Genomic DNA, 25,207 nt, shown 5'->3' with positions numbered 1-25,207 from the left:
TCCTCTGGAATTCTGCTGTTCTCCTTGGTATTGAAACCACACTCCTTGGTAGGTGAACTTGGTCTTGGCTGGGTTTCTTGTTGATCTTCTGGGGGAGGGGCCTGGTGTAGTGATTCTCAAGTGTCTTTGCCCCAGGCGGAATTGCACCGCCCTTACCAGGGGCTGAGTAATCCGCTCAGGTTTGCTTTCAGGAGCTTTTGTTCCCTGAGCGCTTTCCATAGAGTTCCGGAGGACGGGAGTACAAATGGCAGCCTCCTGGTCTCCAGCCCAGAGGAGCCGAGAGCCCGCCCCCCCCCCTCAGTGTGCCCTCAGAGAACAGCACCCAGTAACTCCCTGACTTCTGGCCGCGCTCTGAGCTCACCGAGCCTGTGGCCAGTTCAAGGTAACCCCGAGCTGTGCTTACTGTCGGCTCTGTCTCTGTAGCCCTTTTCCCGTTCCAATACCCGCAAACTCTGCGACACTCTGACACACCCCCGATCCTTCTGTGACCCTGCGGGACCTGAGGCCATGCTGACCCTGCGTGGGCTTCGCCCCGTTTTAGCCTCTGGAGCAATGTCCCTCAGCAGAACAGACTTTTAAAAGTCCTGATTTTGTGCTCCGTTGCTCCGCCGCTTGCCGGGAGTGGGCTCCTACCCCCGGAGTCTATCTTTCCATCGCTTTGGATTCACTTCTCAGCCAGTCCTACCTTTCAGAAAGTGGTTGTTTTTCTGTTTCCAGAATTGCTGTTCTTCTTCTCTTCGATCTGCTGGTGGATTTGCAGGTGTTTGCAATCTTTAGATAAGCTATCTAGCTAATCTCCTGCTAGCTGAAGTAGTCTCAGCCTGCTACTTCTCTGCCATCTTGACTCCTCCTGGACCGTTTTTAAACAGGGTGGGAGCCTCACAGGTCATTGAAAGATTAGGGAGGAGCACGTGACTGGTTCTCCCTGGACCCTGCCCACGCCCACTGGACCCCGCCCACATCCACTGGACCCAGACTCTTGGCTGGAGACTTGGTGGTGGGCACACATGACCCATGCTACATGGAGAGAGAAGAAGGAAGAAAACTCTGCCCCTGGAGAAACAGGCTTAGATGTCTTCTGCCTTTTCATCTTCCCTTTGTATGATAAAATGCTTGTGGATAAGTGAAATCTCAACAGGACCTAGCACAAGATTTTTTAAAAGTTGTCAGGGTACAGGAGCTCCCATCTGCAGGACAGATTAGAAGGATGTGGAGGGGAATCAGTACCCACCAAGGAGACATGCACCGTGTGTGAGGCCGGGGGGTTACAGGGGTGGGGCTGGATGACACAAATGGGGCTGCAGCAAAGAAATGCAGAATGCACTCAGGGAAGGCGACTTAAAAAAAAAGAGAGGAAATTACCGGGAATAACAGTGATAGCAACGAACATTTATGGAGTTCTCACCATGTACTTGATACTAGTCTAAGAATTTTACATGTACTCTGTAGGTAAAATGCTTACAATACAAATATAAAAGTGATACGTTACTTTGTTTCATTAATTCATTTTGTGCTAGATCATACCAGAGAAAAGGAGAGGACAGACTTGCCCTTACAGGATGTAGAGAAGAAAGGGACAAGAGTCAGGGAGGAGAATACATGCAAAAAAAGTATTGTCTTATGGAGCAGAGCTTTCCTAACACTTGGCAAATGAGAGACTCAGTGTATCCTTACAAGTTGCCAATGTTGTTGCTATCTGGAAAGATTTAAGTTTATTCACAAAGACTTGGGATTCGTTTTCCATGTTTGGTCAAACAATTAACATTGAAAAACTAGATTCATAAGACTGTTTCTTGAGTCTGGAAGTAAAAATGTTAGACCATGGGTTAGTCTATTTTCATCTTTATTTTCTTCTAAAAATGTTATCCTGACTTTACATTTGATGACTTCTGATCCAATGGGATCATCTCGGTGTTTATAAATGGAAGAGGACCATGGAAAGCAGAAAGATTTTTTCCAACAAATGGGATCCTGTGATCCCATTAAGACAAGGTTAATCATACAAAGGTAAGATCTGTTTTATGTTCCCAACTCTGCAACCTCCAAACCTGATAATATCTGCAAGAGAAATGCAATGGGCTCTGACGGCACAAAGGAAGAGGTATAGGAACTGAGCAAGAAAGGTGACCTCACAGCAAGTGCAGGGAAGGCTGAAGGGATGTAGGACAATCAGGAAGAGATGGAATGTCTGTGGGTGCCTGCCATTTTCTTTGGCACCAAACATGTCAAGGATGATCAACGATCTCTGTTTCAGGGCCCTGTACGTTTCTCCCACTGTTGGGCTTGCTCCTCTCACTTCCCTGTGTCTTCCTTCTCATGGGTCTCTTCTTAAATGATGTCTTTCACTCATCATCACCATCACCCTGCTTTCCCCAGAGCACTTATCACCACCTGATATATTATATACTTTACTGTTCGTCCCTGTCTGCCCCCAGCCAAATGCAAGCTCTGTGAGGTCAGAGAACCCATCCATTTGGTCCACTCCCATAGCGACAACTCTCGAACAGTACCTATCACTCTGCAGGGGCTCTATAAATATCTGTGGAATGAATGAATGAATCTCCCATTCAGTCTTTAGTCATTAGTCTTGCCCTTGATCCTTCACTTTAACAGCCAACTCATCAACTGTCAGTACTAATCCTTTTATTTATTTTTTAAAGATTTTATTTATTTTCAGGAAGAGAACACAAGCAGTGGGGAGCAGCCGGCAGAGAGAGAAGCAGGCTCCCCACTAAGCAGGGAGTCTAATAGGAGGCTCGAACCCAGGACCCAAGCCCAGGGCAGACGCTTAACCGACTGAGCCACCGAGGTGTCCCAGTACTAATCCTTTTATTATTAATAGAAGGAAAAATAAGAAAGTGCAGCACAGTAGCTACGAGTATGGACCCTGGAACCACACCGCAGGGTCTCAAGCCTCGGTTCACTTCTCCCTCAACAGCACTATCCAATAGAACTTTCTCCAATGATAGAAAGCTTCTGTTCCACACCATCCAACACAGTAGCAATGACCCATATGGATGCTTGAAGTGTGCCTTAGTGTAATGGAGGAAGTGAATTTTTAGTCTAAATTTTGGAATTTAAATTAAGTGGTAGTAGCATGTGGCTGGAGGTTACTGTATTGGAAAGCCCAGCTGTAGCCATGTGATCCTGGGCTACATTTCCTAATCTCTCCATGCCTCCAACTCCTCCATTTCCATCAGCGAAATGGTGGTAGTAATCACCATAATAACAACACAGCAGCAGCAGCACAGCAGCAGCAGCCCACGGGGTTTAGTGAGGATTAGACTGGGCAATAGACAGAGCCCAGAAACAGCACCTGGTACATGGTGGGCTCCCTAATCACTAATGGCACTACTGTGGACAAAAGAAGCAGGCTTCGCAATAACACTGTATCCTCACTCAGACACAACACCAACAGGAATCCAACATATAAACAGACATAAGGAAATACAGGCAGTTTCAAAAAGCAAGATTATATCAAATACATGAGAAGTCAGAAAACTGGTAAATGTAAGGGACGTCTAGAATCGCATGCCAACAAGCTGACAATTTTAGTCGACTACAAATGTTACTCTTTAATAAAATACCAGTTACCATAGCAGCCAGACATCACAAAGTCATTTCAAAATCAGAGACAATGAGCATCTTCCTAAAAGAATCCTTGTGAACAGTGCAACTGAGCAATGTAAGGAAAAGGCTCCCTTGACTGGGGAGGGGTTTACCACAGAAAATAATTCATTCCCTAGCACTTGTCCCCAGTTTTCCAGATCTATTTTAGTACACCCAAGATTCTACACATTTTTCTTATTTCTGAGGATTTACTCATGTGTTTTTTTAAAAAAAAAACTCAGAATGGTGGGGCGCCTGGGTAGCTCAGTCAGTTAAGCATCCAACTCTTGGTTTCAGTTCTGCTCATGATCTCATGGGTTGTGGAATCGAGCCCCATGTCGGGTTCTTTGCTCTTAGGGAGTCAGCTTCAAAGGTTCTCTCCCTCTGCCCCTCCCCCAATGCATGTACTCGAGCTCTCTCTCTAAAAATAGATAAATACATCTTTTGTAAAAAAACAAAACAACAAAAAAAAAAACTCACAACAGGGAAAAAGGTAAAACAACTATTTTATAAGAAGAAAATGATTATGAAGTCTATTTTATGACACCACTTTCTTATTGCCCTGGGAAGCAGCAAACCGATGTTATTGTATTTAGAAGGAGACTTGAATTAATTTTTTGCCACTTTGTATTTTCTTCATTTTAGCCTCCAAGTAAAATGTTCTCTCCCTACCTATACAGGTTGTTTTCCTTTTTCTTTTTTAGGCATTTAGATTTTTCATCCTTCTCAGAGAATTGGAATGTCACGATTACTGCTGCTTCTGTCCCATGCCAGTCCGACCCTCTGTTTAGCGCCTTGACCTACTCTGCTCTCTGTGTCTTTTTCTTTTTCCTCTGTCCTCACAATCTTTCCACCTTGCTCAATGCTCAGATTTTATGGCTGTTTCAGTGAAGGCAGAGAACTAAAAGAATTCATTTTGGAAAATAATCTGTTTAAAAACAAGGTTTATATTCAAATGTGTTCAGTGTTTCCTCGGTTCTGTAACATTTGTATTCTTTGTGTTAAAGTTAAAAACTACAAACCATGGACCCATGTATCTGTTTTTAACAAAACATCTACTTTTCAATGCCAAATTTCTCTGGTCAAGGTGAGCCATTTAGAACGTGTCATTCCATATTCATATACACAAGATATCAAAGGATAATCAAGTTTGGTTCATAGTTCTTGACTTTGAAACTTGAAATAAAAATATGACTTGTTTTCTTTTTAAATATTGTATTTGTTTATTTGAAAGAGAGAGACACAGTGAGAGATGAACATGAGCAGGGCTATGGGAGAGGGAGAATTGAGCCCGATTCTGAGCCGAAGACAGATGTTTAATGACTGAGCTACCCAGGTGCCCCTAAAAAACAGGACCTGTTTTTGTAAGTAGAGCTTAAATCATATAGAAATTATAAGATCTCCAGTGGTATTGACTCTGTGGGAAAATCACTATGTTGACTCCTTCTCTACAAAGAGCTGAGAAATTTTCTTTATATCGGTTCCTAGGATAGAGCTTTGAGTTTTGGCATCAGTTTAAGACATTGAAAGAGTAGGCAAATTGTAGTGACAATCCTCCTGAGCCTAAATGTACAAGGGTGAATAAAACCACCATGATCTCTGCCCTGAGGAAGCTTCCGTCCAGAAGGCACAAGAAGCTTCAAATGCTAACTACTACCCTTCTTCTCTGAGCCCTAATGACATCATTCTTCAGATCCCCAATCTCCTTCCCAAAAGGAGCACTAAATCGGCACCCGCTGCAGGAAAAAGCCTTGGCTTCCTTCGTTCTGTTAGAAAATCCCCACAAAGGCCTACAATGGAAAAGACTAAAAATAGAAAATAAAAAATAAAAATAAAAAATAGAATAGCAATGAATTTACACCTTCAAAATGTACATGATTTCTTTTCTAGATTAAAAGAGAAATAATCTGAGGTCATATGGGGCTTTTAACAGAACAGCAATGTACTCTGTACTTCTTTTGTTCCTTCCATGACAGCTTTTCTAGTGATAATAATGACAACACTAATGACGCCCATACTCATTCTTAACATTTATGAGTGTCTTCTGTTTTCCAGATATGAGATGGGTTCTGTATTTATCCTCACTTTACAGATGAGAAAAACCAAGGTACAGACCATCTAAGGAACTGGTACAGGCTCATACAATGGAATGAAGCAGCCTCCACACAAATCCAGATGTTTTTATTTCAGAGCTTGTGCACTTCTCTAGCACGTTACAGCTGCCTCCTCATTTTTCTTTGCAGGAATTCAGAATTCTTTCCAAAACTAGGAAGAAAACCAATCATGAAAAAATCTTTACCATAAGAAATGTTTTAGGCTTCTAATACACATACGAGGTAAGCAATAGGGAAGGATAAATGAATGGATGAAAGAAAAAAAGGATTGAAAACCCAATGACAATATTTCTGTCATGTAATTTGATATTTTTATATTAAAACTATGAGGACGCTACATTAAATTCATATGCCACTGGAAGTGGAGACCCATTCTTTTGCTCCTACTACATTGTTCCTCTCAGAAAAACATGACACCTGGGTGGCTCAGTCAGTTGAGTGTCCAACTCTTGCTTTTGGCTCAGGTCATGATCTCATGGCTTTGAGATCAAGCCCCACATGAGACTCTGTACTGGGCATGGAGCCTGCTTGAGACTCTGTCTCTGTCTCTCTCCCTCTGGCCCTCCCCACTTCCTCTCTCTAATAATAGTAATAATAATAATGAGGAGAAGGAATAGTAGTTGTAGTGGTAGAAGAAAGAAAACTATGACACTAATTCTCTATGGGACATTCACAAGTTTTGAGTAGTAGATTCAGAAAGTATAATTAGTTTATATGCATTGACCTATAATCCTCTGATTGTTCCCCATTTCAGCAATGGCACTTGGAAGTTTAGAGGCCATGTGGCCACAGAACTAAGCAAAGTCAACTTAATATTATCCATGGGATCTGTATTTTGGGCAATGTAGCAGATCAGATGACCCCAAAAATACTCCCAAATAGAATACCTAAAAATGTTGGATAAAAATTCAAAACTTTTTTTTTCTCACATGCATGGCTGAGCATTGGTAAAGTAAGAGAAATCCCTTATAGGTATGAAAAAGACAAAACAAATACCCAGAGAAGAAAGTGAGCACTAAAGCCACTAATGACCTTGGTGCCATCCACTGATCATTAGTGATCTTGAGTATTTTCTGGTATTTTTAAAAATCTTGACAGAGAAAATGATATTATTACAACAGCAATTGCAAGAATAAATGGGAGCATCACTATGTGATTTTGCAAAAACATTCATATTTACTTCATATCAGACACATAGAATATAAAGTGTTAAATACTAAATATATTGAATGCATATTCAATATAAATATAAATATGTAATTTGAGCTATCTTTCATGAAGAACATATATATTTTTCATTTTGTGTCATGCTTGAGATGGTTGAATACAACCCTTCATCAAAAGTTTTAGTGATAGTCTCTACAAAAGTCTCACTATAGGTAAGGAGTTTTTTCATAAGTTTGTAGCCTATAAAAATTAATGAGCTTGGTAACCAATTAAGAAATTAGGAAAAGAACAAGAGAATAAACCTAAGGACAGAAATAGAAAGAAAACAACATAAAAATTTAAAGTAAAAATTAATGTTATCGAAAAAAGAAATGCAATGCAAAAGAACAATAAAGATAAATCTGGTTCCTTTTTATTTTATTTTTTTAAGATTTTATTTATTTATTTGACAGAGACAGAGACAGTGAAAGAGGGAACACAAGCAGGGGAACTAGGAGAGGGAAAGCAAGCTTCCTGCCGAGGAGGGAGCCCAATGCGGGGCTCGATCCCCGGACCCTGGGATCATGACCTAAGCTGAAGGCCAACGACTGAGCCACCCAGGCACCCCTGGTTCCTTTTTAAAAAACATAATATATCTGACAAACTTTTGGCAAAATGATCTAAAGAAAACAGAAGACACAAACAGTTCTAATACAATGAAAATAGTATGAAAAGCTCTATGCCAATAAATTTAACAACGCAGATGAAACAGACAAATTCTTAGAAAAATGTATCTTTAGGGGCACCTGGGTGTTAAGCAACTGCCTTCGACTCAGGACATGATCCCAAGGTCCTAGGATGGAATCCTGCATCAGGCTCCCTACTTAAGGGGAGTCTGCTTCTCCCTCTGCCTCTGCCCTTCCCCTGCTTGTGCTCTCACTCTCAAATAAATAAATAAATAAAATCTTAAGAAAAAAAAAAGGGAAAATATATCTGTATAAAGTAACTGAAGATGAAATTAAAAACATGACTGATTCTAAGACAATTAAAGAAATGTAATCAGTAGTTTAAAAATGTTCCTATAAAGAAACACCAGGCCCAGACAGTTTTACAATATAATTCTATTAAATACTCAAGGAAGGGGCACCTGAGTGGCTCAGTAGGTTGAGCATCTGCCTTTGGCTCAGGTCAAGACCCCAGAGTCCTGGGATCAAGCCCTGCATCAGGCTCCCTGCTCAGCAGTGAGCCTGCTTCCCCCTCTCCTAGTCCCCCTGCCCCTGTTCCTTTTCTCACTGTTTCTCTCTCTGTCAAATAAAAAAATAAAATATTTTAAATAAATAAATAAATACTGAAGGAAGAGATAATTCCAATTATACACAAATTCTTTCAAAGAATGGAAAAGGAGACTTTTTTTAAATTTTACTTATTTATTTGATAGAGAGAGATCACAAGGAGGCAGAGAAACATGCAGAGAGCCGGGGGGGGGGGAGCAGGCTCCCCACTGAGCAGAGAGCCCGATGTGGGGCTCAGTCTCAGGGTCCTGGGATCATGACCTGAGTCAAAAGCAGAGGCTTAACCCACTGAGCCACCCAGGCGCCCCGAGAAAGAGACTTTTAAACTACCTTTATGGATTTTACATGACACTGATACCTAAACTAGATAAAGATGTGTGACAATGAAAACAAATAAACAACCACACACACAAAAAAAACCCCCACAACCTTACTCATGAAAATACTTTGATACTCATGATAGGCGTGAAAGTTGGCTTTGCTTTCAAAATGCACTAATATTAGAAAATCCAGTATTATAACTATCTCATCGGTATTGATTAATTGATTAATTAATAATTGAAATCAAAAATTCATTTAACCATCTCAGTAGGTACTGAAAGTACATTTAATAAAATTCAAAATACATTCAAAATCTAAAAACTTCTTATCAATGGAGGAAGGAAAGTGAACTTTCTTAACCTAATAAATAGTATTTGCATCTCTTGGATACGTCATACTCAACAGAGAAATATTGAAAGCATGTCCCTTAAAAACAGAAACAGTAGGGTGCCTAGGTGGCTCAGTCGGTTAAGCATCTGCTTTCAGCTCAGGTCATGAATCCAGGGTCCTGGGATGGAGCCCCTCGTCTGGCCCCTTACTCAGAGGGGAGGCTGCTTCTCCCTCTCCTCCCCATTTGTGCTGTCTCTCGCTTCCTTTCAAATAAACGAAATTTAAAAAAAAAAAAAAAAGCCCAGAAACAGTAAAAAAACCAACTTGTGACTGGAGAACATGCACATTAGTGACAAAACTATAAGAAACGTAGGTTAATAACACAAAACTCAGGAAGTAACTACCTCTGGGCAGATATCATCAGGAAAGTGTTACACAAGTGTTCATTTTATTATTTTTCAAACTTTACACACAAAACCACACAGGCATGACACACAAACATAAAGTATATTATTCATAATGTGTTCACAGATGAAATGAAACCATGATTCATTCTGCAATTGTTTGGCCAGACCAGAATGATGGCTAGTCTGAATAATGTGGTAACTATAATAGAAATTTAAATCACCTTGTCTTTCGTTGGACAAGTTCAAGCTTGCCTCCGTGCAAGTCATATTTCTACAGTAAACTTAGATAATACTTTAATGCATTTGGGAATCAATTCCAAAGGAAATGCTCATGTCACCATGAGACTTAGAGAGGAAGAACTGTATGTGAGACTCATTCTATTTCCTAAACAAATCTATCACGATCAAAACTTTAGTGTTCAGGGACCACCTCTCACCATCACTAGGTTGGTTTTTTAGAAACCTTTTGTAAAAAAATCAATTCTTTAGTAGTACACAGTGGAAGGTACCAGCCCTTGTCAAATGAACTCCTATTGATTGCAGAACATCCCCCTTTGTTGTATGCATATTAAACTCAACCCCCAAATTCTAAGAGGTCCCACAGAGATGTTAGTGTGCTATATTGAACCACAGTATCAGTAGAGTTCCAGAGTTTCTGCTTGGCCTGTTCGGACACAGACATTTTGGTGGGCACTGGGCCCAGAGTGGGGGCATCAGGTCTAAAAATGGGGAATTCTGGTGAGGATTTTTAAAAGTGCTTTTTGAGTATGAGATGGGGGAAAAAAGGATTGGCATTGAGCAGGAAGTGTGCTTTCTGAATTTTCCTCTAAAGAACTTTCTGCACTTCAGGTTCCCAGAGATAAAATAAAAACCAGATTGAGTTCAGGTCCCATTTAAAAAAAGAAAAGAAGGGGCACCTGGGTGGCTCAGTGGGTTAAAGCCTCTGCCTTCAGCTCTGGTCATGATCCCAGAGTCCTGGGATTGAGCCCCACGGTGGGTTTTCTGCTCAGCAGGGAGCCTGCTTCCTCCTCTCTCTCTGCCTGCCTCTCTGCCTACTTGTGATCTGTCTGTCAAATAAATAAATAAAATCTTAAAAAAAAAAAAAAAAAAAAGAAAAGAAGAAGAAGAAAAGAAAGGAATATGTGTGTTCTTTGAGTGGCTTCCAGTGGAGACAACTGTGTGTAATTACAGCAGCAGACGCTCATTCTTTCTTTTTATTTTGCTTTATGGATCTTTATATTTATTTATTTATTTCTAATATTTTAAAGTATTAATTTATACTATACTATAATATAATACAATTTATAAATATAATAATTTATAAGGAAATGGAGATTAATATATGTAGGTAGGAGCTAGTAATGAAATCAGGTGTCCAGTTTTCCATCTAAGCATATGGAATATTATTTGCCTATGGCTGGGGTCCATGGTCTGAGTTCCTGTAAACATCATTTTTAAACTCTGAACAGTCCCTAAAATTTCCCAAAGAATGTAATTTCCAATTCTACTTTTTTCATTTCCAAAATGTGCTCAGGCTGGTACAGAGATCCAACCATGATGCATACATAGTTCATGACCACCAAGATCAAAGAGCTATTTCCAATTCTCCACTTCTGAATTCCTCTACTTCTTTTGAATTCTCCAGTAACCTTCTATACTAGGTCTCCAGTGACCTGCTAATTCTCCAATGATGTCCAAGTTATTCCAAAGTGTCCATCTCCAGGCTAAGAAATAAGTAGCCAAAATGTTCTGAGAGGTAAAGACCATCCCAATAGTCCTTTCCAAAAGTAGGCCCCTGGAAAGTCCCACCAGCTTATTAAAAGGTTGGATAAGTTACAGAGAGTTCATTTCAAAGGGTTTATATAAAGAAAAGGGGCTGCAGAAAAGTCCAGGAGTTGACTTTTTTGGGCAGATAAAGAAGCTCTCCCTTCTCCTGCATGTATTCTGAATGGATCCCTTTTCTTATTCTTTTTTCCCCCTTCATATTTTATCCTTCACTCTCTACCCTCTAAATTGTTACCCTGCAAGGAGTATCGTGGGGAAATGACTCTGTACCTGACCTTGTAATAGGGAAAGTTCTGAGACACACAAGACGACAGGGCTGGAGCTCCCTCTAGAGCCCATCCTGCACTCAATGGAGGGGTCTCAGTAAAGCGAAGGGCAACGTAGATCCCTGCCCATCTCCCCCTGTGAGTTCATCTTGCTGGGAGAGCCCCTTCCTGCAGACTGAGAGAAAGGTCAGGAAGGGAGGAGCTATTCATTACGACCTCCAAGACACAGTTGTGACACTGCCCGGCAGCGTTCACCAAACATCTCTTCACCAGCATGTCTAAAAGCAGAGTCTGATGGAGCTTTCCTACTTAATACATTCTCCCGTCAACATCAACTCTGGATATTTACTACAAATGGGATCTTGATACTATGTGGAGCAGAGAATGTTAATTTGTTCATTATTCAATTCAGTGTTCAGGTCTAACAAACTGATACTCTCTTCTTACAATAGCTGATGACTTTAAACTTGAAATGAAAATATTAGTAGGAAGCAATGTTGAGGTAGTTTTTCTTACCTTCTTTAGGAAAGCTAAAGAAATTCAATGCTGCTAATGAAAAAGGGACCAACAATCTCCATTTGAGCATTAATCTGAGAATCTTAAATCACTACTTTCTTTGCTTAGGAAGAAAAAATAAAGACTCACAGGTACAATACGGAGAAACCTAATTTTCAATATATTACAGCTACACTTAAAACCACACAGAAAAAAAATGCTACTTCTAAATTGTTCCCGTTACGTGACATTACTAATGATCAAGAATATTCAAGGTTGCTTTTGATAACCGTCAAGAGGAAATAATTTAAGTAATATCCGATAAAAATTTCCCTATCATTTGGATGGAACTTAATAAGAATGTCTAAATACTTGAAAGGGTCTTGACATAATCAAAAGATCATCCAGTCCACAGAGCCTTCAAAACATGGCTTCCCTTTTTAAGTTTGTTTAGCCGAAGTTATTAAGTAGTTCAAAATTATCTCCAAAATACATTTTTGTTCCTTTGAGTCATTACCCAGACAAATAAAACGGAAGGGCTAGACCCTGTGGACACCAGCTTAAACTCTGAGCTGAAGATGGCCCTTCTAGAATACCGTGCAGTTTCTAAAGGGCTCTCACAGCCATTATTTTACTGGATCCCCCGAACGAGTGAGGTCTGGCCTATACAAGTTGTGAAACGAAACTGTCCTTCTTTAAGTTGGGTATTTTGAGTTCAGTTTTTCTGTCTACTAAATTTTCCAAATCCTACCCACTCCTCCAGCCCTGCTCTCTTTGGTGGTGGTACAGTAACAGTCGTAAGAGTAGACATCGCTAATATTTATTGAGGGCTTACTGGGTGCCAGATCCAATTATAAGTGTTTCACGTGCATTAATTCAACAATCCTGAGAATCCTAATAGATAGGTATTTTTATTTAAAGTCTCATGATATTGAGGAAATCTAACTCTGGATACCTGTCTGTCTAGGATTATTCTTTATGTGCTTTCTCCTTTAATTGCACCCTAGCTTTGATGGGTTTTCTAACATCTACTTTGTAGGTAAATGCACAGCAACTACTAGTTGGCAGATGATATATTTTTAATGTCCATAGCTTGCAATCTCTTTTTATGTATCTGTAACACAATTATATACATCTTTAAAAAATGAAAGTGGTGAAGAAAATGGAAAGCTGAGAGTAGTTAGATGACTTGTTCGAAGTCATCCAGCCAGTAAGTGGCCAAGCCAAGATGTGCATCTTCTGACCACACGCCCAGTTCCCCTTCCCCACCCTGATGCCTCCAGAAGCTATCCAAGTCTATTATTGACCTTCCTGGAACTGCGTCTCATGTGGTGATCCTGTCCAGAGGCATCACCAAATTTATCACTGCCACTGGGAAGCAAATCTATCAGGAACATTTCCACATTTGATGCAGGACAGGAATGAGTGACAGAGCGCTTGGCCTATAGGAATTCAGTCTAAGAATAATAGCACTGAGATCAGAGGTGTAAGCAAGACGATGCTGTGGGCAAAAAACCACCCAAGCTCTGGCTCAGGGAAATGAAATGATAGAGATAAGGAATACCTCGCCACTCCTAAGCAGGCTAGAAGAGAAAAGCCTGGTAAACATTTGGCAATTATTTTCCCTGTAAACACCCGTCCCCTCCCTTATACAGCATGGTGAAAATGCATATTGAAAACACACACTAAGCAAAGGCACATCAAGTTGGGAGACAAAAGAAAGTAGAACTAGAACTGCCCCAGGAAATCAGATGTGTTAGTCTCAAGTCTACGGAGGTGTAATTTTGGCAAGACTCTTAATTTCTCTCACATTTAGAGGCAATATTCTGCAGGGAAGGGGTAAAGTCTGATTTGGGCTCAAACCACTCACTGGCATGAGACCTTGAACAATTTTTTTAAGCCTCAATTTCTTCATCTGCAAAATAGGTATAACAATACAACCTTGTAGAATTACTGTGAAGGCTAAATATACTAAACTAAATGTTTTCTGCAAACGGTAGTTGCTTGATAGTATTTTCCATTACTATTCCTTTACCTAGAAAATGAAGAGATGGCTAAATAATTATTAACATCCTTCCAACTCCTAAACGCTTTTCAGTCTATATCCATTTGGCACTGGGTTAAGTACACTTGTTTTAATGTTTGCTTAGAGGTGGACCATGTCATTTTTCATAGCATGAATGTCCAGTCAAAACAAAGCTGGAAAAATAATTCCCTTTTTCAATGCACCTGCAATCTAATTGGGAGACATCAGCATCCAAGGTCATTAATGAAAGAAAGAAAAGCAAAGAAAAATGTCTCAAATATGCTTAGGTTAAGTATATTTTATATAAGCTACCCTCTGATACAAAATTACCTATGAATTGGGGCAAAACTTCCACAATTGTCCAAAGAAGAGATACTTATATTTCTAAATTCACACAATCATCTTTTCTCTAGAACAGTGTCTTTCAAGCATTTTGACTGCAGCCCACAGGTGAGCAATACATTATACATTGTAATCTAGTCCACATACACGTATGTAAATATTTTAAGAAATAAATGTCTCACAAAACCCTTAGTGTCTACATTACATTCGTATTTTCCATTGTTTTCATCCAAGCTTTAATGTTGATCATGATCTACTCAGTTGATGTACTGACCCATCAAAGGGTCACCAACCAGAGTTTGTAAAACATTGCAGTGCAGCATTCTGTTCTCCACAAAGGTTTTTAAGAAATGCCAACTATTCAGTGCTACTTCTGGTCCAGTTAGCTGGTTAAAAATGTAGTGTAAGGGCCTATTCAGCCAGAGCAGTCCGCCGCCATTTTGCTATAAAGCTTAAATTGACCTTGCTCCCCCACCCCCTCCCCTGCCCCCCTCCCGCCCCAGGGGAACTTATTTAAAAGCAAGTCCGGGAAACCAGTCCCAGGTAACAGAGTCCAAGTATAAGGGTGGGTCAGGCCAGGTGGAGGTATTCAATCAGTGGGGGCACATACTGTCTCCTAGCTACCAAGGAGTAGGGGCCCCCGCCCTTTGGGAGTCTTTTGGAGCCAATCCTAACCAAGGTGTGATAGGCTAAATCAATGTCTACTAGGGTAAATTGTAATTCAATTGGTCACCTAGCATCACTGTGGAGTTTCCTGTGTGTGTGTTACAATCTCATTGGCCACCTGTGTGTGGCCAGGCCCAACCACATGGCCTTTGCTCTATAAAAGTTAGTCTGGAAAGCAGGGAGTCGTCATCCTCTCTTTAGGGGTGGCCCGACTGATCTGTTTGATGGTCAGTCTGATTCCTGATGCTTGGCGCGAAATAAAGCTTTGCTTGACCTTCGCTTTGTATCAGTCTCGCTCCTTTAATCACGGACCCATTATTGGGGTACCCAACTTTTGGAAGACCCAACAGTAGATATTCCATTAACTAATATTTGACATTATACAGATTCGCAATTTGCTGGTTTTTAATTATCCAAATCTTAAATTTAACTAGTCTAGCTTGCAACGATTATCCATGTTCTTAAAATGCTCTGTAAATATATTTATCCTAAATACTCCCCGTAAGTTCCCTTTCCCCATTAAAGGCATGATAGAAATCAATTTAGCTTCACAACCTGCAACCAGACTTTCAAAGAGAAACTATAGGAATTCTATTAACCAAGTTTCACAATGACCTTTTCTTTCTTTGGTCAGCTTATTTTAATCCTCCATATTTTCATCTGCCATACAGGAAGTTCGATCATCTCTATCTTTTTGAATAGCTTGGTATTAGAATTTATTGTAACTCCTGAGAGGTGGGGCAGGGTGCGGGCAGCACAGCCTTAATCTTTCCTTCTTGGGAATTAGGATTTGCACACAGTTTGGCACTGTAATGCATATTCCAGCTCACTGCTTGTCCTGTGCCAGCATATTTTTTAAGCCATTGATGATATCAACCTCAACAGGCTTTTAATGTTATCAAATGCCACAGGCTTTGCAACCTTGAATTTCTTCTCTTTTCTATTCATACTTCTGTTATTGGTGTCACTCTTTGCCCTCCCTGTCATTCTCCACAGCTGGATCTATTTGCCTGTTTCTCAAATACTGAGCCTTCTTTCAATGAAAATACACATTTCCCATTTTGATTTTTGCAACCTCACTCCTGATCTTCATTAAAGCAAAAAAGAGAGATGCAGAGCACTCTGCCCATCCCCCATCATCGCCCCACCCCCCAAGACAATTTCCACAAGGTGTCTCCAGACACTTAAGCAAATGGGCCTGTGATGCCTTCTATACAGACGCTACATGAGCCATTGTTTTCTAAGTGGACAAATGAGAACTCTCTTGATTCTTCAAGTTCTTCCTGTTTCTGAGCTGAGACCTCTTTTCTGATCCACAACCATTTATCACTAATCTCTTCACTACCTTTCACTACTCTGCCACTAGCCCTTTCATTGATAAGTCATAAACTCATAATTTCAGGCAATTAGTCTACTTTCACTCTGCCTATCACTTAAGATCCTTTCTCCTATCCAGCCCACAGAGACAGTCCCTACAGCGCTGCACATCTGGTTTCACTTGAGTGGGAAAGATGGTAGAATCCAGGTAAGTGAGACCCAGCGTGATGATCCCAGGCCTGCACCCTACTTTGAAAAGGTTTACTCCTTTCATTCTGTCTAGTAGCAGTTAGACAGGGTTCATGTCCGCGGTGGTCCAAAAATTATTTTTCTCTTGCAAACTACTCGTTTTTCTGTTTCATTTTAGTAGAAGAGATGAGAAATGTGTTCAAGATTACAGTTAGGACCATTTAAACCAGGAACAACGCTCTGACCTGCACAGTAGGAGCATCATAGCATCACAAGCACAGCTGCATAATATTAATTATGCAAACATTAAGAACGCTAGCAGAGGTTGTTTATTTCTTTTTTGAAATGCCCCAATGACTTTTCCTAACAGTTTTACGTTTGAGCCATCAAATAACTTACCTCCCATTTGCTATACGAACCAGCCTCTTACGTTCTGTCATTATTAATACCTTTTTGTTATTATTAAGAATAAAGGTCAGCTCCTTGGTCTTTCCTCATATCAAATAAAAATTCCAGTTGACTCATTATAGGCAAAAATCACATTAGTTAAAGCTGGTGCTGACCCTCAAAGTTCAGATATATTATGGAAATTACACTTTAAATCTCTCCCAGTGATCATGTTATGAGGCCCCCAACTTAGAAATCTCTCAGGGTGTTTGCTCTTTGCTTCACGCCAGTGTGATCTGAAGTTCTCTCTACTCCTTTTCCCACAGCCTCACACCATACACAGAAAGGCACCGAGCCACCCACCCCACCACAGCTGTCTCCTTGGCTCTCCTCTTTCCTTCATGAAAACTTTGCTCACTTGGAAAGATTTCTAAAGTATCTACATAAAATGCAATACACTGGCCTGGCCATCTGGATTCTCTGATCCCATCTTACCGAACATAAGTGTTAATCACCAAATAATTGTTTTCATGCTAAGCACCTGATACCACATTATGGTTAAACATTTATGTATGTATGTATGTAGGTACGTATTTATTATGTAATAGAACATGTGAACACCTTGTTAACATTTCTCAAAAGCTGTTAAATGTGCAGCCTCGCGCCAAAGGAAGAGAACACCTAACAATATACCACATAGGTTATAAAGGGCCTGTTATTTTTCACAGATGTTCACTTAAAATCTCGCAGTTCTAAAAATCATTTGTTTTGACATTCACATTAATATATTTTTCAACATCTCTTCAATTGTCAGATCCCTGTCACACTGCATAGAACCAAAAGAGAAAAAAAAGAAAAAGTTTCTAAATTCTCATTTTGAATCACTTTCTTGTAAGTTTGACCTGGTAAACAGAAAATTCTTAGAACTAGAACATGTCGTTAGAAAATGAAAACTGCCCTGACCCCTTGTATTCTCGTCCCGCTGCATGTGGGCAAGGGTTTGGAATGCACTGGTATTGGAAAAAGCCCCCTTTAAAGTCATTCTGCAACTCTGAATGTAGGATGGGTTAGCAGCCCTTTGAGGCAAAACCTCACTTTCTCATATGCCCGGCACAAACCAGACAGTAAAAATTGGTGGTGGTCCCAAGGGCTAGTCCATCCCAACCTGGTCCCCCTTTGGAGGGGACATCACAACTCTGAACACACAAGGTCACCCATATGAGCAGGACTGGGGCAGGATCCCTGGCATGTCCAAGAAAACATCTGCAGTGATGCCCAGAAAGAGAAAAGGAAAGCCTAGAAGACACATTCTCTTCTGTCTGGATTGCTCCTGAACATATGTAAGAAAATTCAGGCTGGAATGGGGTCCCTGCTCTTATGAAAACCTGGTCTTACATAAAACCTCCACTTTGAATGACATTTTTTCATGAGAAATCAAACAGTAAGGAAAAATTTGCTGAATCCTAAAATACAATTGATTATGTCCTATGGTTGTACTAAAGATCATTATCCCTGCTTTAGAGAAGAGCCCCATTGGGGAAGAAGTGCATCACAAATTCAGCTGTCATGTCACGATCACCGCTGTCAAAGGATGCTGGAAGAGATCCTTTAGTGCGATTACTGATGCCACAAACCAATGAGGAAGATGAGCGTCACAGCTTCAAAGAATATATGACATTCACTTCTCAACATGGTGTGTGGGAAATTTTAAATCTCTCCTTTCACTTTTTACCCCATTAATCATTCATCCTTTCTTCTATTCAGTAACAACAATTTATTGAATATCTACTATTGGGTATATGACATACCTAAGACAGAACAGTAATAGCACACGAACAACCTAACTCTCGATTACTCTGCACCAGGCACTGATCTCAGCAGACACATTAGCTCTTTAATCCTTGAACCAGTCCCCTGAGGTAAGGACATGTCCACTTGGCAGACGAGCAACTGAAGTCCAGAGAAATTATTACCCTGGGTCTTATACTTAGTATCAGAGCCAGGGTAGAAACCCACATCATTTTACTCCAGTGTCCATGATCTTGATCTTTATACAATATGAAGAAAAACAGACATGGTTTTATAGAACTCTCCGTGTACTGGAGATGACATACATTAAACAAACACACAAACATATTTATCATCTCAAATGTTGGTAAGGACTTTAAGAGCAAGGTGCCATGAGATAGTATCAATGTAACACTGCAAAGCTTCTCCTTGCAGGCTTAGAAATGCAGTGGTTACCTCCTGATGATTCTCATCTGATCCAAGCAACAAAGTTATACAATTTAGGAAAGCAAGGTGGCTAAAAAGAGTAGGGGGAAATCTAAGGGTGCAGACCTGGGGAAAGTGACTAAGCAATTCAGCCCTTAACCCTTGCCATCTTGGTGGCCCTTCTTGTTGGTATACTCCAAATGACAAGAGGGGAGGGATATGGCTAATGCAATCTCTTCTCCTAACATTATCCTTCCTGAATAAAGAAAGCCAACATGGGTCTGGTACCCTTCTTCACAGAAGACAGCACTTATCTCCTCATCTTCTGCTTTTAACCAGAAAATCCATCGTGGATGTCTAAAAAACCTTAAATTGTATCTTAATGCTTTGGCTTATTTTGTTTTTTAAAGATTTTTTTATTTTTCAATAATCTCTACACCCAGTGTGGGACTCGAATTTACAACCCCAAGATAAAGAGTTACCTTCTTTACTTAATCCTTTAACTTCTTTAAAAAAAAAAATTTTTTTTTCTTTGGTCTACAATGTTAACACTTGGGCTTCTGGAAACAATTACAGACATGGCTTATAGTCAATAAAACAAACAAAACAACACTTTTATGAGACCTGGCTATTAATAGACTTGAAAACAGACCAAAACACTGATTTAAAGAACAAGAACATGGAAACAAAGAACCAAGTTCCCAGAGAAACAAAATTCCCTTTCCATCCTGATTATTTAAAAAAAAAAAAAAAAAAAAAAGATCTGGACTTTATTACCCTACTTGACCAATTACAGATCTACCTCTTTCCTCTTAGTGTTAGAGAAATGATACAGAAAAAAGAAATGTCTCTCTTCTTCTCAAATCTCTCTGTAGATTAGGAAAATTATGCATCTCTGATTGCTATTGCTTATTTTAGGTATTATTTTTATGTCTTCAGTCTTTATATTAGGCATGGTCCATAAGTATAGGATTATATCCAGAAGTAATATGACATATTAGCTCCTAATTCAGCAGCTTCACTCTACTGAGGTTAATAATGATTTACAGGGAAGAGTGAGAGGGACAGGGCAGGGTGTTCATAATAGCACCATTAATTATATGTGATTCACGTATCTAGATAGAAGAGCAACATCATTTTCAGATGCAATAAATTAAGTACTTTTTCTAGTTCATTGTTCAGAATCATAAAAAGGATAACTCTTGGTGCTGAATCTCCTGTTTCATCATCTTCTTAACATTTCATATGGGATTTTATGTTCTACTTGGCTCTGGCTTACAATGTTACTATGTGAAAATGCTTACATACCTAAATACACAAGTTAATTGTTTGACTTCCAGTGAGGGTTAAACAGTCTCTAATAAGCAAATAGTCTCATCTTTCACAGCTTGCAAATTGCACTTGAGATTAACCTAGGTACAGTTAAATTATAAGTACCAGAAGGCTTAACACTGAAGAGGAATAGTTTAAAGGTTAGAACCTAAACTTTGGAAATAGCTTCCATTATGCTAAATTTCTTATTAGTGCCATGAGACTTTAAAAAAGAAAACCATGTTAAATGTGACATTCTTCAAAACTATCTTCTATAACCCATTCCTTAAAAATCTTTGACTTTGATCAAATTGACTTTGATTCTTAACTGCCCATCATCATAATCATTCTTCCTTAATTAATAAATTGCATTAATAAAATTATGTCCTTCTGTGGTTTATCCAGGAATAAAATACCAAATAAATTGCAAATAAAGGTTTTAGGAAGTTTGCCTAGAATTTAAAGACCTGTACTCCTCCAAAAATGAAGTCTAAAAATGTCCAAATATCTTCCTTAGTACACAGGCCATCATCACATTTTAGGTTGACATATGGAAAACAGGATAGTATATTTATGTCAAACTTTTGGAAACACAACGTCATATTTCACTACCCCGGAATATTCTGTGTGCTCTATTCCAGAAAAAAGGAAAGAAAGAAAGAAAAAAAAAAAAAAAAAAACACTGTAATAGTTGTAGGTGTATTAACTTCTAAGCTGGGAATTCTTCCAAAGATAGTTTTCTTTCCTTTTTAAAATAAAACAAAAACAAAAAAACTTGGGTTTAGAGTACAGAAACTCATAAAAATAAAATATTTAAAATATGTTGTTGAGAAATTACCTGCAAATTACTTTCAGACCTCCAGAAAAACAATCTAACTTGAATCCTCAGTCTAAATAGGTCATTTAACTTAGAAAAATTAAAATTAGCTGTGCAGGGTCAATTCTTTTTCTAAAACATCTGCATCCTCAATGTCCTATTGTCTTCAAAGTCAAACCAGAGCCAAATGTCAAGAACAACCGTAATATGTGAATTTATTCCAAATCTCAAAGTTAGTCTGCTTCTGAAATGGTCATAAAAGTCACCATTATATATAAAACAGAGGGCGTCTGTGGGGTGCTTGGAGCAATTCAGGAGGATAGCAATATGGGGGAGGGGGAAGGGCATGTTTCTCTGCTGGTGCTTGCTTCTTGCCTTTCACCCGCACATGTTCCCAGAACATGGCAAATCAAAATTAGATGAGACACACTTCATACAAAACAAATACTTCCCTAATACAAGCTTAGTCTCCCACAAGATTCTCATATCAACCAGCAATATAAGATCATGAACCTTAATGCTTTTGTCCAACACCTTTAAGTACAACACTCTGGTAAACTCAGGGATCAAATCCCTAGTCCCCAGAAAACCTCCCCAGGCAGAAAGATAAGTACCAAATCTTTAAGGTAACAGCTTTTAAAACTAAAAACAAATAAAAATTAAAACAAAATAGAACAAAACACAAATTAGACAGTCTGACTGCCTGGGATATCCTATATTCTTTCACAACCAGATCACCCATAAAATCAAAAAGACCCAACAACGTGGGACCAGGAGGGTGTCAAGTGTCCTAGGAGGGAGGCTGCCTTTAGAAGGCAGGGCATCCAAGGTGGCTAGCAGAGTGGGAATCCGCATCACCGGAAGCAGAGAAAGGAGTCAGTTTTGTTTCAGGAGTCTCCAAAGCCACCGGGAAATGCATCCCCATTCTTTCTGGGTTAGAAGTAACTTTGATGCTCAGAAAAAGTACTTTCATATCCTCCAGCTAGCAACAATCTATCCTCCACAGGCAAAAAGTCATCAGAAATGCTACTGAAAGGGGTTTTCCTCTCGACCCATCCTCTCTAAAGCCACTTTCCCAAAACGAGATCTTGAGAAATCTTGATTCCCTCAAGATCTCTGTTGAAGGATTTGGTGTAAGGACCTTTTTTGACAGAGAAGCAAACGGAGAACTGACTAGACAGTTGGGGAATCGCTAAGGAACATTCTAAGCTCCATTTTGCTTAAAAGAGTGAAACCCAAAACAGAATTAGCATTTACTCATTCCCAGATGGATGATGCATTTTCTGTAACTGCCCGGGACAGAGTGAAACAGTTTCACTCCAGCACCACCCCCTCCTGAAGCAAAGACAGAAACAGTCCCAGAGAGGGACCGAGCAGCCTGACTCTCTATCCACACTACAACCTTCTCCAAATCCGCTTTCCGCCAGGCTGTGTCAGCCCCTCCTTAGTCCCTCGGCTCGCGCCCTAAGCGGCCGGCCTCTTCTCCCCATCCTGTTCCCGGCGGACTCGGCCCAGCAGCAGCCCTTCTTCCCGCGCGTCCCCCCGGGTGGCGTCCCCGGCGCTCGGGAGGTTCTGGAAAGCCCGGGACAAGGCGCCAGAGCGGGGCTGGGGAACCCCGGGGGTTCCGGCCTCCCAGCGCTCCCGCCCCCACCCCAACGCCTGAGCGGATTAAGTTGCTCTGCACCCAGCGGCGCGCACGGCCCCCGTCCCTCCCACTCCCGCCCCTCCGGGCTCGGGCGCCTTGCCGTCCCCCTCGCCTCCACCGAGGTGAGCGCGCACTCACCGGAGGTGAGCTGCATCCAGGCACAGATCTTGTACACCGTCGCCGTGTTGCAGAAGAAGAAGAGGGTGAAGCAGACGATGCAGGCGATGATGAGCATCATGGAGAGGCCAATGAAGAAAGAGGCGGCTTTGAAGGCGCCCGAGGGCAGCGTGGAGAAGTCCGTGAAGCTGCCCCTGCAGGTCAGCTCCCGGGAGAAGCCGTTGCCGATGCAGTAGTGGAAGAGCCCGAAATAGCCGGCTTGCGGGGTGTCCACGCCGTCGCCAATCCAGTAGGGCTGGATGAAGCACACCACGTTGACGATGGCAAAGCAGATGGTGAAGATGGCCCACAGCACGCCGATGGCCCGCGAGTTCCGCACATAGTTGGTGTGGTACAGCTTGGCAGCCTCCTGAGCCGGGAGCATCGCGGCGGCGGCGGCGGCAGCGACGGCGGCTCCGGGCATTCTCCCCCTCCTCCTCCTCCTCCTCCTCCTCCTCCTCCTCCTCGTCCTCCGCCTCCCCCCGCCTCTCCGCGCTCAGGAGACACACTCACGGAGCCGCGCGCGCTGCAACTCCCCTGCCTCTGCCTCAGCCCAGCAGCGCCAGTTTCAGAGTCTGCATCCTCGCTCCCGGAAGGAGGGCGGGGGAGCGCTGAGCACCCCTCCGGCTCGCCTGGCACAGCCTCCCGGCCCCCCTCCCTCCCTCTTCCTCCCTCCTGGCCCGGGTTCCAGCCCTCCTCACCGCCCTCCACCCCTCTTCCCACCGCCGCCGCAGCTGCTGCAGCTGAAGGCGGCAAATCCCGCGCGGGGCAGCGTGGCGCGCAAGCTCCGGCGCCCACCGCTCGGCTTCCCGCCTTCCGCCCCATCCCCCAGCCGGGTGCCCCGGGGCGCGGAGGACCGCGGCAACCCGGGGACGCCCCTCGAGTGGCGGGCGTGGGCCGGAGACGCGGGCCTGGAGTTGGGGAGGGGGAAAAAGCCTAAGGAGGACGCACGAGCCCCCACAGGGATCCTAGAGGCGAGCCCCGGCTCCCGTTGGTGTTAGGGAGCGGGCGTGGGAGGCTCATTCTGGGAGCGTTTCAGCACCGCACAGCAACGTGCTTCGACCTCGGCGTCCTGGCGGAGGCGAGAGGGGCTGCGCGCGGCAGGTGCGGGCGAGAGAGGCAAGGAAGAGGAGACATGCTGCCCCCAAGAGCCTCCCCGTTACAACCACAGAACTGCCCCCTGGCTAACTCCTCGGTTGCCAGGTGTTCCACGAGGTGGAGACAGAAGTTGGATAGGAGCGTGACAGACGACCATGTAAAAGGCACACCTCAAGGCTGGCCTCGTATCTGCTCAGCTGAGCTTATTTCCTCTTCGCGTTTTCCCCCTCCGCGCAACCGAATGAACCGTAGCCAGTGATGCCCTCGACTCTCCTTAAAGTCAGGTCGTTTCCCCCACAGATCCTGCCATGGATGGAGCGTGCTGGGCGCGGAAGTGGCTGTGTCACAGAAATGTGTAGTTTATCTGAAAACACTGGGTACTTTGGCTCCTGCTGTATTTTCTCACGCAGCTGTTCTGTGTCTAGGCACTGTGCTGGGTGCTAAGGCTACCATGTGGAGGACAGGTCGTTTTCATTGTCCAGGTATCCTCTTCTCCCCCACAACACAAAGCTCCAGCTAACCGGAGAGCTGTTTCCAGAGTCATTTCCCCCAAACGAGCCACAGTGTAATTCCATACACTTTCACTGTAGCCTTGCTGTTTTACACCTGCGCTTTTGTACTATTTCCTAAGCTTAATGTTTTCCCTTTACAGTCATTGCTCAAAGTGTTGCTCTTTTAACAGTTCCTGCCTTTCAATCTCCATTTCTTTATTTCCACTGGCTACTTCTTGGTTTCTGACTCTGATACTAAAACAAAACATGTAACCCCCCCCCCCCCAAAAGCAAGGAAATGAGAATGCCCAGCAGCAGCGCCATCAGTGGTAATAAACCATTTTGGACCAGATGACCACGGAATTCTCTGAGCAGAAGGGAGAGAATTCTGTTAGAATTTGACCCCTAGGAGCGCCTGGGTGGCTCAGTGGATTAAGCGGCTGCCTTCGGCTCAGGTCATGATCCCAGGGTCCTGGAATGGAGACCCTGAGCGGTCCCCCTGCTCAGCAGAGAGACTGCTTCTCTCTCTCCCTCTGTCTGCCGCTCTGCCTACTTGTGCTCTGTCAAATAATAAATAAAATCTTAATTAAAGAAAAAGAATTTGACCCCTAGGGGCGCCTGAGTGGCTCAGTCTTTAAGCGTCTGCCTCCCTGCCTTCCTCTGAGGTCATGATCCCAGGGTCCTGGCATCAAGCCCTGCATGGGGCTCCCTGCTCAGCAGGAAACCTGCTTCCCCCTCTCCTACTTTCCATACTTGTGCTCCCTCTCTCACTCTGTCTCTCTC

General features: G+C 42.1%; 1 protein-coding gene across 4 annotated transcripts in view; it reads right to left on the bottom strand.

Moving 5' to 3' along the window:
* Positions 1 to 24,722, bottom strand: part of LHFPL3 (LHFPL tetraspan subfamily member 3) — a 588,278-nt gene extending 563,556 nt beyond the window's left edge. For 3 of the 4 annotated variants that reach the window (XM_059397003.1, XM_059397004.1, XM_059397002.1), the window contains exon 1: positions 22,818 to 24,721. In XM_059397003.1, coding sequence (XP_059252986.1) covers positions 22,818 to 23,259 — 442 coding nt within the window. In that variant the 5' untranslated portion in view covers positions 23,260 to 24,721. Of the gene's footprint in view, positions 1 to 22,817 lie in introns of all 4 variants that reach the window. The other variant, XM_059397001.1, reaches the window with a different exon arrangement.
* Between the last annotated feature and the right edge of the window lie 485 nt (positions 24,723 to 25,207).

This window comes from Mustela nigripes, chromosome 4 (genome assembly GCF_022355385.1).
Source record: "Mustela nigripes isolate SB6536 chromosome 4, MUSNIG.SB6536, whole genome shotgun sequence".
Lineage (NCBI taxonomy): Eukaryota > Metazoa > Chordata > Mammalia > Carnivora > Mustelidae > Mustela > Mustela nigripes.
This window is presented reverse-complemented; position numbering and strand designations above follow the sequence as displayed.